Raw genomic sequence first — 15,357 nt, 5'->3', positions numbered from 1 at the left:
AGACATTCTAAATAAGAGGCTGACTTGGGATTGACAGTTCTGGAGACTTATTACACTGCCTTTCATTAAGGTGCTTATAAGAGGAAAAACTTTCAGATGGAGAGTAGGCATGTTAGATAGAAGTTAACTGAACAGTGGTCTAACCACATCAAATTGTGGCGGTTACACTACTATTGGGTAGTCCCCAGAGGCGGGGCCAGCAGCCAGTAAATTCCTAGCCTCACACTCGGGGAGCCCCCTACTACAGCATGCTGCTGCCTCTCTATTAGAGGCAACAGCATGGGGTGGCAACAGCCCCTGTCCACAGGAGTCAAAGCTCCCTGTGGCAGTGACTGCTCTGCTGCAGCAGCCCCTGTCAGCGGGGAGCTCGGACAGGAACTGCTGCTGTGGAGCAGCCTCTGTCCACAGCAGGCCCAGGCTCCCCCAAACACCATCTCCACAGGGGCCAGGGAAGGTAGAGACACAGCAGAAACAGCATGAGCAGGCACTGAAGCAGTTTCCGCTTGCACCACTTCTGCTGCGAAATGTACAAAGGAGCCCCAGCGAGCCCCATGCTCCCTACAGGGCTTCCTTTCAAAATGTACAAGAGCCCTGCTGGAGCTCTGGTACATTTCAAAGGCTGAGGCACTGCAGGGAGCCCAGGGCCGGCAGGTGAGCCACTGGGGCTCTTGTACATTTCAAAAGGAAGCCCTACACTTCCTGCGGGGCTTGCGCTTTTGAACAGTAGCAAGAGCTAGGCAGGGCTCTTGCTACAGTTCAAAGGCGGAGGCACCCTTACAGACTAATCAAATAGTTGATGAAAATTCCATCGACTATTCAATTAGTTAACTAATCTAAATTTAACATCCCTGGTTGAAACTAGGGATGTTAAATTGCAGATAATCAGCTAATTGAGAAGTCGATGGAATTTCCATTGATTATTGGATTAGTCGATAAGAGGGATTGGGGCTCACTACCTCCACTGCAGAGCTGCAGCAGGGTTAACTCCCAGGGGCAGCAAGAGCCGGGACTAAACAGTACTGGCTTGTACCGCCTCCGGGAGCAAACCTCACTGCGACTCTGCCTTTTGTAGTGAGAACTGCCTGGTTATTACTACATTTAAAAGGCAGAGGCATAATATGAACACTCCTGCCTTTTAAAAATAGTAAGAACCAAGCAGCTCTTATTACATTTAAAGGGCACAGCCATTGTGCCACTGAACTTCTGCCTCCCCTGCCCCACTCCCCACCACGGAGATGGTGCTGGGGGGAACTGGCTTTCAAGTCGGCTCCCCCCAGCACCAACTCCTGCTTCTCCCCATCCCCTTGCTGCCTCTGACATGGAGGCAGCAAGGAGGCGTGGGGAAATGCATGTAGTCGACTTGACTACTCTAGGCTTATCGGGCAGTCAACTATTTAACTACTCTTTTACATCCCTAGTCTACACAACACACCAGAGTCAGAGACGTATAGTGTACACGTCTGTGTCCACACAACAGGGTGTAGCCTGTGCAATGATGGGACTCAGACAGCTCAGTAAAGCTTCAGCAGCTCCCTAATGCCGTAGCCATTCACTACAGCAAGGAAAGGTTCTGGCAGGAGTGAGACAACAGGGAAACCTCACTGCCAGAGCCTTTCCTGCTGAGGGGAAACAGAAGGAAGCTGCTTCTGTTTTCCCAAGAGCAGGGAAGGCTCTGGCTGCAGGGAGCTGGTGGAGATTTTCCCCATTGCCTCAATCTCTCCCTGTGGCTGGAAAAGGCTCCCACGGTGGGGATCTGCCCAAGGTCTTCCCCATTGCTGCAGTTTTATTCTGCAGCAGGGACAGACTCCAGCTGAGGGGAGGAAGCTGAACACTAAACTGCTAAAAACAGCAATATAAATGGGGAGACACAGCTGTGACGAATAGAGCACCATGTAGGGTACACACTCGTGTACTTGCCTTCACCCCTCAGATATGACTTTACTTGACTAAGCTGTGCCTCACCATCTACCCTGCTATTTATACCTGTGCTAAGGGGGCTGAATATATATACTACATGCTGCACTACAAGCAAGGAGTATAGATGCATTCTTAAGCTACATCTTTGCAGCAAAGTTAACTCAAGATTATGTATACTCAGTTTACTCTTTAAGTTAGCCTAGGTTGAGTAACAACAGTCACACTACAAAACTACAGTCAAGTTACTGTGTCACACCTGGTACTGCACCCATTTGTAGGCAGTGCTGTCCCACGGTTCTTAGTGCTGCAGTAAACTGAGCTGTTCTATGAATGCTTTCCCAGGGATTTGCGGGAGAACTTGACTAGCCTTTCTGGGCATATGGGAGGAATTGTGGGAAAACACTCTATCCTGAGTCCAACTACAAAGTAATTGTGTGGGCAGTTGATGAGTTGCCTTAACTTGAGCTTTGGTGTATACTCCCTCTCAGGCCAGACCGCTCAAGTTATAAACGCCATGGCCCTTGAGTTAATGCTTTGCATGTGCTGATGTAACTTGAGACAGGAACAAAATTCAACTCATAATGTGTGGTTTGCAGTAACGATAAGCATGCAGTCAGTCATATGTTCATAAAGACTGTTGGCTGGAAACATGAAGAAAGTGGCCTCACCTGAACATGGTCATCCTCAATAACAGGGTCACTTGTGCTTGTTGACTTGTCAGCTGTCCTTTTCCGCTTCATTGTTTGTCGAGGCTTTGGCTTGGCCACATCTAGAAAAAACAAAAAGGAAAAATTGAAGTACAATTGGCAGAAGAAGGAACAATGGTCTCAAGTTGCAGTGGGGGAGGTCTAGGTTGGATATTAGGAAAAGCTATTTCACTAGGAGGGTGGTGAAGTACTTGAATGGGTTACCTAGGGAGGTGGTGGAATCTCCATCCCTAGAGGTTTTTAAGTGTCGGCTTGACAAAGCCCTGGCTGGGATGATTTACTTGGGGTTGGTCCTGCTTTGGGCAGGGGGCTGGACTCAATGAGCTCCTGAGGTCTCTTCCAGCCCTATGATTCTATGAATTGGCATTCAAACTTTAAGTGAGTCCCTTTGAGCCTGTAGCCTTCAGATCCTCTTCTGGAATACCCATACTTGTGGAAGATGAAATATGAATATGAAAACATTTACTTTACTATTGGATTAAGCAATTCATTGCACATGTGTATCATCATCCAGTGCGATTTCATGACAGTACGTATAGCAAATATCACCATGGATATATGCCCTTATTATTATACAAGAAAAATATCACAAATGTATGCTGAATTGTATACAGTACAGCCCCGGCAAAGACCTCTTCTTAAAAGGGATTAACATGAATATAATTCCAAAATGCTTCCCTTGGCTATAAATTAAATCTAAGACAAGTTTAAAATAAAATGCTTATTTAAATGACAAAACCAGTTTTGCTTGATGCTTTTTACTGTAATTAATCATACACATCAATAGTTCTTTCCCTTTTTGCCAACTTATCTGCTAAGTCATTTTTTATTATTATTTCACTCCATACCATGTTAAGCATCAGAAAAAGTGAAAATTTAGATGTCTGAGATAATGTGAAACAATTATTCAAGACAAATAACTACATACATTTCACCATCATAAATAAAAGTTTGTTACAGAAGCCTCAAAAAACAAAATAACCCACCAATGTCACTTTGTTCTGGAACTCACAGGCAAAACAATAGAGAGCCATGAAACTCACTGCATTTGTTCAAACCAAAGACAGGAAAATTTCTTTAGTTCTTTAACAAACCCATTTGAAGTTTTGCATTGAATGTAAATGAATATTAACATCCCAGCATTGGGGGAATGGAAGAAAGGGGAAGTGGATTTTAGTGGCTAGACAGATGGAGCCGCACTGATTCTATATATCCAGGCATACATATAGCATGAATCTGGGCTTGGACTTGGACCACATCGGACTAGGAGTCTGCCTCCATTAGTCAACACATGCAGGAAAATGTTGCACAATTACGTACATGTGCACTCACTTCTGCAGGGGTTGGAGGGGAGGAGTGGAAGAGAGAAATACTTTCTAACTTCTGCATGTAATCAGTTTATGTCCTAAAATATGAAGTCTGAAGACACTTGACATGCAGCTGAAATAAACCCTTTCCTTAGCTGAGACAGGAGAGCAGCGTGATTTTCAGGAAGACCTGTCTGGCATGCATACAAGGCACTATATTATTCCTTTAATGGTTTCATTCCATTACTATTAATAATGGATCGAGCTAAAAAACAGAAAATTCAAAATGAATATCAGGATAATATTTTAAATCTGAGATATATTTTGCAATGGAATAGCCTCCTAAACAAATTGATTTAAGCTTCATCAGCACTTGGGATATTGCACTTGACTGGATAAACACCCAAAAATGTACTGTAGAAATCAATCCTACTTTGGTAGAGATATGGATTTGATGATTGAATATTTTTTCTAACTCCACTATGATTCTGTTTAATGAGAAATGCATTTTTCTAGTCCCTTATTAATGCCTCAACAATTTGAAGTGGGATTCACCATGTAGATGTGTGTTTGTACACTACTATGGTTGAGTGATAATCATTTTGCCTTACGGCTGATAAATTATCACAATTATTGCAATCATCTTTTTTCCTCTGAAAAGGAGGAGAGCACCTCTCCCTTCTCCCTCCCAAAAGTAATTCTTGAACAGAGGAGCAATTCTTATGTTCCGCTGAATAATAGCTTATAAAGACAGAAACAGCAAGATGAGTTATCAAAAAACATTGTTTTTCAAAACAGTAAATCAATCGGTCCAATCTTACCATAGATGCATGACACACGTGATAACATGAGAGAAGATGGAGATCATGGTCACACAGAGAGATGTGTATGAACATAAGCAGCTACAAACTGATATATCCATACCTTTAGTTCCTACTGGCTCTTCTGTCAATTAATAAAACGTTTGATTTACAAACAAGAAAAAGTACTGTGTTATTAATGTATGGATAGTATTTGATAGTTGTAGCTTTAGTATGAAACAGTAACTCTGAAGTAAAAATACACAAGTGTAGGTCATACCTGATTCAGACAACAGAGGTACATGGGACAGTTTGCTTCTGGCTCTTGTTAGAGGACGGCGGGGATAATCTTCATTATACTCCATTTCATAGCTTCCTAGTTGTGAGCCAGTGCTCTCCTCCCCCGTATTCCCACAGACATTCCCATTAGTCCTCTCAGAATTTGCCTCTCCTGGACACCCAGAGTTTGGCAGCGTCCTAAGTGAGAAATCTGACCCAGTACTATTCGGTCCATTCCTACTGCAGACACCACTAGTAGATGGGCTTTCCAAATCAGAGCACCCACTAGTCCTCCTTTGTGGCTCCTGCTGCCTACAGGAAGAGCACCTGGAGCAAATAGAACCATCCTCATTGTCTCTCTCATTGGAACTTTCACCCCTACTAGGGGAGCAGACACACTGTCGGGATTCATCTGCAATTGCTGGACTGGTGGCAGCAGAGTGGCTATCAGCTGTCCTTGCACAGTCAGGGCTCGAGGAAACAGCACTGCAAGAGTTGGAGGTCCCCATTGATCCAGCTGCATTAACGCAACTGGAGTAAGAATCTTTGCTTTTGTTCCTTTCAGGCATGTCACTGGCTGCTTTCATATCTGCTTTAATCTGTTCACTGGTCACTTGACAACCTTTCTCACAGCTGCTCTCCTCAGCATGGAATTGCTTCGCTTGACCCACTTGGCTGGCACTGCACCTCTTCCGCAATGGAGTCTTGCCTTTACCACTCACTGCTGATAAAGTAATATAAGCATGAAAAACAATAAAGCAAGCTAACTCTGAACACCACCACCTGAAAATGGAGACCGCCGGGAGTTCAGCAACAGAGGTTGCAGGGAGATGAGTGAGGAACCAATATTTAAATTAGGACCTATTCTAAAGTGGTAGGAAGTTAACACTTAGCCCATCAGCAGATGAATCTCTCTAATGTCCTGAAGCTGCTCATCTGAACTGACATACCAGGGGATACACATTGCTTGACGTGCCTACTGCTTTCTGGAAACAGCTCACTAGTTACAAATGTCAATGTGCAAGAATGTGATATGGGAATATATTTGTAACAAGTCTTAGTTCTCTTGAAAATAAGGGATTAAATGACAATTTAGAACTGACAGTGCTTCAGAACTTTCAAAGCACTGTCCAATCATTAATTTATACATCTACAGGTGATGTAAGGTAGAGAAGTTTTATTCCCATATTATAAATGGTTAGACACAGTGAGTCAATGTCAAAACCAGCAATATAACTCAGTAATGTTTGGCTCCAAGCCCCTTGCTCAGTATTCTAAACCAGATCATTCCTAATGGCATTGGTATCACTGAGTACATTTCTGAAAACATCTCCCCAAATCAGGGATGTTTTATAAACACGTGTCCTCTCCCTCTGCCGCTCCCCCTCTCCCTGCACAGCTGCCTCTTTATCAGAGGCAGCAGTGCGGGGAAGGGGGAGCGGGAGGGATAACATTGCATGTAACCATGAAGGTTAACCAATGAGCCAGGATCCAAGAGTCCTGGAGTGCTTGCAGAGGAGCAGGGTCCTGGGAGCTGACATGCGGCCCAGTTGGGCGGGGGAGGGGAGTGCCAAGAGTTGATGTGCAGCTCAGCTGGGCTGTGTGGGGAGCCAGGAAGCCCAGTGGAGAAGGCAGTGGAGGGCCAGCAGCGAGGGTCTGAAATGACCTCCAATGGTTTGGAAAAATCCCTCATCCAGGACCAGTCAGGTCCCGAGGGTGCTGGGCCAGGGAGGTGCAACTTGTACTGTATTAACTTTAAGCCTAATTCCAAAGCAGAGGAACCTGAGAGTTGAAAAAAGGGAATATTCACTTCATTCCTAAACTATAACATTCTCTATAAAGAGCAGACATGATCTAGATTACTTTCTCTGAGATATTCCCAGACAGCCTACATATCCATTAGATGGCTACAGGTTTCCCACTCCTCCCCCAAGCTTTTGCTCGATAGCTTTTCAGCCTGTGATGGTAAATGCTTTGACAGACAGTTCATATGGGCACACAGTCGCATATCTGCACTGGTAGGTGTCTACTGTAAGCCAATGAGGCAATAAATATACCTGAAAATATGTATGAGAAGTACTGTGTCTACAAAAAATCTGCAGCTATGCTTCTGGCATTTATGCTGTATTTCCCCATTTTGCACATGTTCACATGTATTTCCAGCATTATGGGGATGTATCCTATTGCTCCATTCTACGTTGTATTGGGTTTATATGACTAGAAATTATCTGAGGCATGGAGAAGAAGCAAAATGGGCTAAAGCTTCAGTAGCCAAATTAACAGACTTTGCCCACTGCAATAAAATCCTTACTAATAAGCCAACTCATACAAAATCTTTCACACCTGACAGCTCTCTGGTTTCCTCTGGATCTCTGACTTTCTCTTCTCCATCTGAGTAACTCTGGACAATGCTGTTAGTAATGCAGGCTCTTGAGGACCCCATGTTCTCTTCTTCATCCTCACTGTCCGAGTCATGGACGGTAATAGGTGCTGCTTTTACAATAGGCTGAAGGCCACTGGGTCCTAAAACAAGAGAAGAATACTGATAGTTCATTTATACAAGGCAAGCAATGATTACAGGTCAAGGATGTTAACATTTAGTTTAACCAAGTAAGTGACTAGTTAACGGAATTTCCATCAACTAGTCGATTAGACAATAAGCGAAGGAGCTGGGAGCAGGGCAAGGAGTTAACCCTGCTGCAACTCTGCCTTTTAAATGTATTATGAGCCAGCAGGCTCTTAATACATTTAAAAGGCTGAAGCTGAGCTGGGACTACTGATTCCTGACTTGCACCAGGTCCCTCCCCACTGCGCACGAGTCTTTTAAATGTATTAAGAGCCTGCTGGCTCATAATACATTTAAAAAGCAGAGGTGAAGCATCTGGGACTGGGCATGAGCCAGAAATCAGCTGATTCCTGTCCCCACTTTTAAATCGACTCCCCTCACCACTGCCTCCTGCTTTCCCCCCCACGTTAAAGGTGGGGGTGAGGAGTGTCTAGTCAAGGAACTAGTTGACTATCCGATAAGCTTATCAGATAGTCAACTAGTCGCTTACATTCCTAATTACAGGGTATTAAAATGTAATAGTGCTTGACTGCTGAAGTTCTCCAACAGTTTGGAAATGCCACAGAAAGAGATGGATTTGGTTCATCCTAGCAGAACTCTGCACTCCTTTCTGTGGACCCTACCTAAAAACTCAAATGCTAAAAATGTGATTTAAAGATACAGCATTAAAACACAGTTAAGATCAACAAAGATGTTCTAATCTATCGGAAAAAAAGTCTGACACAATAGGATATAAGACTGGTTTTCTATGGCACTTCTCAGACTCGAGGTCACTGAAAAACTGACAATGCAGTAACTAAGGAGCTATCTTGGAAGACATTTTGTGCTCAGCCATTAGAATCTGTGTTACTGAGAGGACAAATATTAGCCAGGACATTGAAATTATCCTCAAATCCTTTTGAAAAAGCATCCAGGGAATATGCAACTTCCACCCAGGCAACCATCAGAGATGGGCAGAAAAGACTTCACCAGCCTTTCTCTCAGCAACATCGCAAAGTGTCAGTTTCAGCCTATGTTCTCATGCGGGGCACAACTTCTAATGCTTCTGGCTGTCAGGCCAGAATGCCACTACACTGTACCAAATGGGCACAATATATGGTACCTGTTTGAATAGTTCAACAAATGAACGTCGACGTAAGAGTACATTTTCAGGGGCTTTTTGGAAAAAAACACTCTGGTGAACAGATACCCTGCTTTTTTAAAACTACTTGCTGTTGGCACATCTACAATGCAATGTGCATAAAGCAATGGCTGGCATCAGTAATTGAAGTGATTTAATGCGACCCATAAATACAACTTAAATTAGTGCTTATACAAGATGCTCTGATAATAACACAGCCAAACGGGAGGAGTTAATAAACTGAAGTGGGAGGAGGGAGATCATAAATGCAAGGACTGGAAAAGCAAGCTAAGAATATTCATATCTTTTTGACCCTCTCATTACACTATAGTATAAAAATGAGACCTTAAAAACAATCTGTCACAGAACGAACAGCAGAAAAGGGGAGACTGTACAGCAGACTTAAATCACTAGTTTCTTCTGCTATTCTAGAGCCATTATTCAAATGTCCCACATGTTCTAGCTGAAAAAAGTCATGTCAAAATAATCATACTGAACTAATGAATCTTGCAACTGGGAGGATCTTGAAGTCATGATTATTTTCCAGGATCCAAATTACCTGCTTGCTCCTCATCAACATCCATAGGAATAACTGCTTGATTATGCGCAGTGGTCTCATTCTGGCCCTCCAATGCAGCCATTCCATCATCCTGTGCAACTTCCTCCATATCATTCAGTGCTGAAAAAATGAAGACAATAAAATGTGATGGTCAAGAGAAAGAAGAATAAGCACATAGCCCGATATACAAAGAAGGTTTTTAAGTGATAATCACACTGAAGTCACAGAAAGGCACTATAGGGCTATAGTATCACTAACAGTAGCTGTCTCAGTTGTTTCCTCACTGAATCTTACTGAAGCCTCCCAAGAGATTATTGGTTCTGTAACTTCTAGGGGATCCAGGCCAATTCTATATTCTTAGTTTTTCTGAAGTAAGTGGCTCCTTCAAGATTCTCCATTCTTCTTCCTGAAAATGCTTCCTTGCATTACCCTGGTGACTTCATCTGCTTGAGGACTTGCTTCATGCTGTTTTCCCCAAAACATCACTACAATTTCTGAGTAAACAGGATGGACACTACAAAGTAACATGATGCTATCCTAACCTCAACCTACTGAGCTTGAAGTACAAATCCATATTCTCCATGAAGAAGTACAGTGTACAATCTTTTAACTGCTGAGCTAGCATCTGTATTATTTTTAATCTTTAACTGACTTCCTCCTATGCCAGCATAGATCAACTATTACATTTAAAAAGAAGATCAAGTCTGGTCTAGAGATGTTAGGGTATGTCTACACTACCGCACTAATTCAAACTAACTTCAAATTAGTTAATTCAAAATAAGCTAATTCGAATTAGTGCATCTAGACCTAAAAACTAATTCGAATTAGCGTTTTGCTAATTCGAACTAGCATGTCCACATTGAGTGGACCCTGAACCAAAGTTAAGGCTGGTCAGAACCAGTGCTGGCAGGACATCATGTTAGGACTTAGAGCGTGGAGCTGCTGTCTCAGGCTAGACGAGGGCTGTGCTTAAAGGGACTCGACCCCCACCCCGGACAGACAGTTCTCAGGGTTCCCCGCTTGCTTGTCTACCTCAATGAGGGACAGCAAAGCAGTCCTGTCTTGGAGTGCCCTGAGTGCCCACACTTGGCACGTCACAGTACTCGGCCATCAGCATGGCTGCACTTGGCGCAGGCTGCCATCTGGGGGGTGAATCGGGGGGCTGTCAGGATCCAGGAGACCCTGCAGGAGAGCTTCCACCCTGAGGAGCCCGCAGAGCCACCCCAGTCCTCCCCATCGGGGGCTCGTGCCCCATTCCTCCCTCACCTCCTTCCACTTACTCCTCCCTAGCTCCATTTCCTGATGTAAAAAATAAAGGACACGTGTGTTCAAAAACAGAAATTCTCTGTATTTAACAAAACTGGAGGGGAGGGGATTAACCTCTGGGGAGACTGGGAAAAGGAGGTGGGAGATGGGAAGAGAGAGGGTGGGAGAGGGGAGGGGGAAACCTGGGAGGAGGGAGCTGGAAGGGGGAAGCCAGGGGAAGAAGGAGGAGGGGAAGTATAAAATTATGGTACGCCATATCTTCAGTACTGTGTACAAATGTGGCCTCCTCACCTCAAAAAAGATATTTTGGCCTTGGAAAGGGTTCAGAAAAGGGCAACTAAAATGATTAGGGGTTTGGAACAGGTCCCATATGAAGAGAGGCTAAAGAGACTGGGACTTTTCGGCTTAGAAAAGAGGAGACTGAGGGGGGATATGATAGAAGTGTATAAAAGCATGAGTGGTGTGGAGAGGGTGAATAAAGAAAAGTTCTTCATTAGTTCCCATAATAGAAGGACTAGAGGACACCAAATGAAATGAATGGACAGCAGGTTTAAAACTAATAAGCGAAAGTTCTTCTTCACACAGCGCGTAGTCAACCTGTGGAACTCCTTGCCACAGGAGGCTGTGAAGGCTAGAACTAGAACAGAGTTTAAAGAGAAGTTAGATAAATTCATGGAGGTTGGGTCCATGGAGTGCTATTAGCCAGGGGGTAGCAATGGTGTCCCTGGCCTCTGTTTGTGGAAGGCTGGAGATTGATGGCATGAGACAAATTGCTTGGTCATTGTCTTCGGTCTATACCCTCTGGGGTACCTGGTGTTGGCCACTGTCGACAGACAGGCTACTGGGCTAGATGGACCTTTGGTCTGACCCAGTACGACCATTCTTATGTTCTAAGCTCAGGGTCGGGGGTCTCACTGGACCAACTTGATTTTCATGCAAACCTGCTCCAGGGTTCACATGTGGCCTTTGGTGGACAGGCTGGGAGCTACCCTGCCCTAGACGACCACTTTCCTGTGCCTAGTGCGGAGGTCGTGGATGTTGGAGGCCTCCCCCCAAACCTCGATGAGGTCCACGATCTCCGCACTAGACCAGGCAGGCGCCCGCCTCTTGCAGCCCCGGGCAGGCTCCTGGGAGCTACCAGCCTGGTCCAGGGAAGAGGCGGAAGACTGGGTGGCAGCGGATACCTGGCTCATGCCCTGCCAGCTGCAGGGTCTGCTGGCTGGATGCTGGCAGGCTTGCAACTGACACAAGCACTGTAGCCAGATTGTGCCCCTTTAAGGGCTCCGGGGCCAGGAGGAGGGCACAAAAGTTTCCCTGGTTTGGCCCAGAGTGGCCACCAGGGCAAGCTGGGAAGGGCTAACCTACAACTAGTTCGAATTAAGTGGCTACACAACCCTTAATTTGAACTACAGGCAGTCCCCGAGTTACACGGATTCGACTTATGTTGGATCCGCAGTTACGAACTGGGCTTTTCTTGCCCCGGAGGACGGGAGCGGCGGGACGCCCAGATGCGCCACGGTCCCGCCGCCCGCGTCCTCCGGGGTGAGAAAAGCTGCTCCGAGTCTCCCTGGTCTGCTCCGAGTCTCCCTGGTCTGCAAAGCTGCGGAGCACGCGGGCAGCAGGACAGCTGTGGCACATCTGGGCTGTCGGGGAGCAAAGCCGCGGAGCACGCGAGCAGCGGGACAGCCCAGATGTGCCACGGCTGTCCTGCTGCCCGCGTGCTCCGCAGCTTTGCTCCCCGTCTCCCTGGTCTGCTGGGGGAGCTCCCCCCAGCAGACCAGGGAGACAAGCCTCGGAGGACGCACAGCCGCGGCGCGTCTGGGCTGTCCCGCTGCCCGTGTGCGCCTCGGCTTTGCTCCGCGTCTCCCTGGTCTGCTGGGGGGAGCCCCCCCACAGCAGACCAGGGAGACGCGGAGCAAAGCCTCGGAGGATGCGGGCGGGATCGCGGCGCGTCTCGGTGGTCCCGCCACCCGCGTCTCTCTGGTCTGCTGGAGGGGGGGAGGTGCAGCTAGTGCGCCCCCTCCCCCCAGCAGACCAGGCTTTTCTCGCCGACGACACCTGGGGTAGAGCAGCTGGGGTGCTGCCAGGTTGGTGCCGCAGTGCCGCGCCTCAGCGCTACTGGACCAACCCGGCAGCACCCCAGCTGCTCTGCCCCAGGCGTCCCCAAGTCAGCTGCTGCTGAAACTGACCAGCGGCTGACTACAGGAAGCCCGAGGCAGAGTTGCTCTGCCCCGGGATTCCTGGAATCAGCCGCTGGTCAGTTTCAGCAGCGGCTGACTTGGGGACATCTGGGGTAGAGCTGCTGGGGTGCTGCTGGGTTGGTCCCCGCAGTGCTGAGGTGCAGCGCTGCGGGGACCTACCCGGCAGCGCCCCGGCTGCTCTGTCCCAGGCGTCCAAATTCAGCCGCTGTTGAAACTGATCAGCGGCTGATTCCAGGAAGCCCAGGGCAGAGCAACTCTGCCTCAGGCTTCCTGTAGTTAGCTGCTGGTCAGTTTCAGCAGCGGCTGAATCTGGATGCCAGTTCCGACTTACATACAAATTCAACTTAAAAACAAACCTACAGTCCCTATCTTGTACGTTACCCGGGGACTGCCTATACTTAATTCGAACTAGGCGTTACTCCTCGCAGAATGAGGTTTACCTAGTTCGAATTAAGTGCTCCGCTAGTTCGATTTAAATTCGAACTAGTGGTTTGTATGTATAGCCGCTATTAAAGTTAATTCCAACTAACGGCTGTTAGTTTGAATTAACCTGTAGTGTAGACGTACCCCCAGATATTAGGTAATTGAATAGTTGTGGAACCACTAAGAATTCATGTGATTACACGACTATTGATAGTCCCCGCTCCCAGGGAACCCCTTAGCTCACAGAGGTAGCAGTGCAGGGTGGCAAGCGGGAGCTGGTCCACCAGGGAGTCAGTTTAAAAACCAGCTCCTCATACAGACTGGCTGCCTGGTGATACAAAAACAGCAGTATAGGGTGGCAGCAGCAGACAGAGGCTGCTTCACGGCAGCCTCCTCCCCACCCATGCTGCTGCCTCTGATAGAGGCAGGTGGCACCACCGAGATGGTGCTGGGTGGGACTAGCTTTAAAGCTGGCTCCCCCCAGCACCAGCTCCTGCCAGGCCCCCTCGCTGCCTCTGTAGGAGGCAGCAGTGGGGGCAAAGGAGGCAGGCAGGTTTGCAGAGCTGGCATGCACAGGGAGCCTGCTTGAAAGCTGGCTCCCCATGTGTATTGGCTCCAGCCTACCCTCCACTCACCTTCCATGCTGCTGCCTCTCTATCAGAGGCAGCAGTGCAGGGATGGGGCAGCAGATCCATGCTCACTGGGAGTCCGCTTAAAGCCAGCTCCTCATGGGCACTGGCTCTCTCTCCTATTCCTTCGCTACCTCTGATAGAGAGGCAGCGGGGGAGGGAAGAGTGCATGTAGTTGAAAAGATTAACCGATTAATTGTGTAGTTGACTACACATTGACATTCCTAGCTTGGTCTTATAGATAGATACCAAATAAAGGAAATAAACAGCATAGCTATCAAACTATGGATTTAGAGTGCCTTTCAATACACATAACTTTTTCCCTACAGTTCTATGCAAATGCAAAATAAGATCATTTCTTTCAGAGGCTCACAAAAGATCAGTGGTTACCCTCAGCTGCAATCTGCTGTTCTTCCACCTGCCCATCTTGCCGCAGCTCATTCTCCTCATTCTGGTCATTTAGGTGTTGGTGATTGTTGTGGTGGATGTTGGGGTTGTTGTTGTTCTGGTGGTTGTTGTTGTTGTCATTGTCATTGTTGGAGTTCTGATTGCTGACCAAAGCAGATGAAACACCAATCCCTGTGCCAGCACTCAGGCCCACACGAGCACAGCCCTGAAATAAACAAAAACACAAGAAGATTCAAAATGACTATATCAAATCTCCATAATGTATGATAACACTGATAAAAAAAACCCATTGTATCGATATTTCTGACTAGGTAATATGATGTGTGATATGGAGTAGGATCTGCGCACAAAAATTCCTGTACCTACATTGCACAGACTGCATATTTGGTTGCCAAATGTAAACTTTTACCTTTCCTCTTTTAAACTGGTATTAAAAATGAAAAATGTAAAAGGCAATAGCACAACCTTATGGTAAGAAATTGTAACGCATAGGATCAAATGAAAGAAAATCTAGAAGAAGTGTTTCTATTTCCTTTCAAGAATGGGAGAGGCCCTAGAGAGTTTTCCGGAATAATCTTTGCATTAAAATGTATTTAGTACATTGTCACAGTTGTGAAAATTTAACAATGGGGAAGGGAGGGTGATGGAAAGGGGAAACAAAGATCAGAAAATCAATATGATATGAATTCACATACGTGAGGAATAGTACCACAACTTTACCATGCTGCAAAACCATAAGAATATTTACTACAATATGCAGTTTTGTCAATAGGGGGAAAAAGTCTCTCCCTGGCGCCCTAAGCAGAAAGACACAGGGAACAGCCAGCCATTTAAGTGGCATGGGGCAGCTCTGAAGTGGGAGGCTGCTCTGTGCCTGAGGGTCCCAGCTGGGCAACCTGCAGGCCTGCTCCAGTTTGACCTCCTGCATAACAAGAGTCCACAGAACTTCAGAGCATATATTTAGGGCAGGGGCGGGGACCTTCAGGCCCAGGGGCCGGATGTGGCTCCCAGCTTGCCTGGATCCGGCCCCCGGCTTGCCCCCGGCGCAGCATTGGGAGCCCATGTTGGCACTCCAGCCCCTCCAGCCACCCACCCACAGGGCTGGAGCACACGAAAGCTAGTAGTTTGGGTCCCTCTTGGTTCTGATCTGCAAGGGGAACATGGGGAGTGTCTTT

At 46.6% G+C, this 15,357-nt stretch overlaps 1 protein-coding gene across 8 annotated transcripts in view; it reads right to left on the bottom strand.

Moving 5' to 3' along the window:
- Positions 1–15,357, bottom strand: part of FBXO38 (F-box protein 38) — a 49,804-nt gene that overhangs the window by 15,184 nt on the left and 19,263 nt on the right. For 7 of the 8 annotated variants that reach the window (XM_006138096.4, XM_006138094.4, XM_006138092.4 and 4 more), the window contains 5 exons: positions 14,165–14,387; positions 9,256–9,375; positions 7,354–7,533; positions 5,012–5,734; positions 2,586–2,686 (listed from right to left, as the gene is read on the bottom strand). In XM_006138096.4, coding sequence (XP_006138158.1) covers positions 2,586–2,686; positions 5,012–5,734; positions 7,354–7,533; positions 9,256–9,375; positions 14,165–14,387 — 1,347 coding nt within the window. The remainder of the gene's footprint in view (positions 1–2,585; positions 2,687–5,011; positions 5,735–7,353; positions 7,534–9,255; positions 9,376–14,164; positions 14,388–15,357) is intronic. The other variant, XM_006138091.4, reaches the window with a different exon arrangement.

The sequence above is a fragment of the Pelodiscus sinensis genome, chromosome 17 (assembly GCF_049634645.1).
Source record: "Pelodiscus sinensis isolate JC-2024 chromosome 17, ASM4963464v1, whole genome shotgun sequence".
NCBI classification, from domain to species: Eukaryota; Metazoa; Chordata; order Testudines; family Trionychidae; genus Pelodiscus; species Pelodiscus sinensis.
The sequence above is the reverse complement of the archived record's forward strand: the minus strand, read 5'-3'. Positions and strand labels throughout refer to the sequence as shown.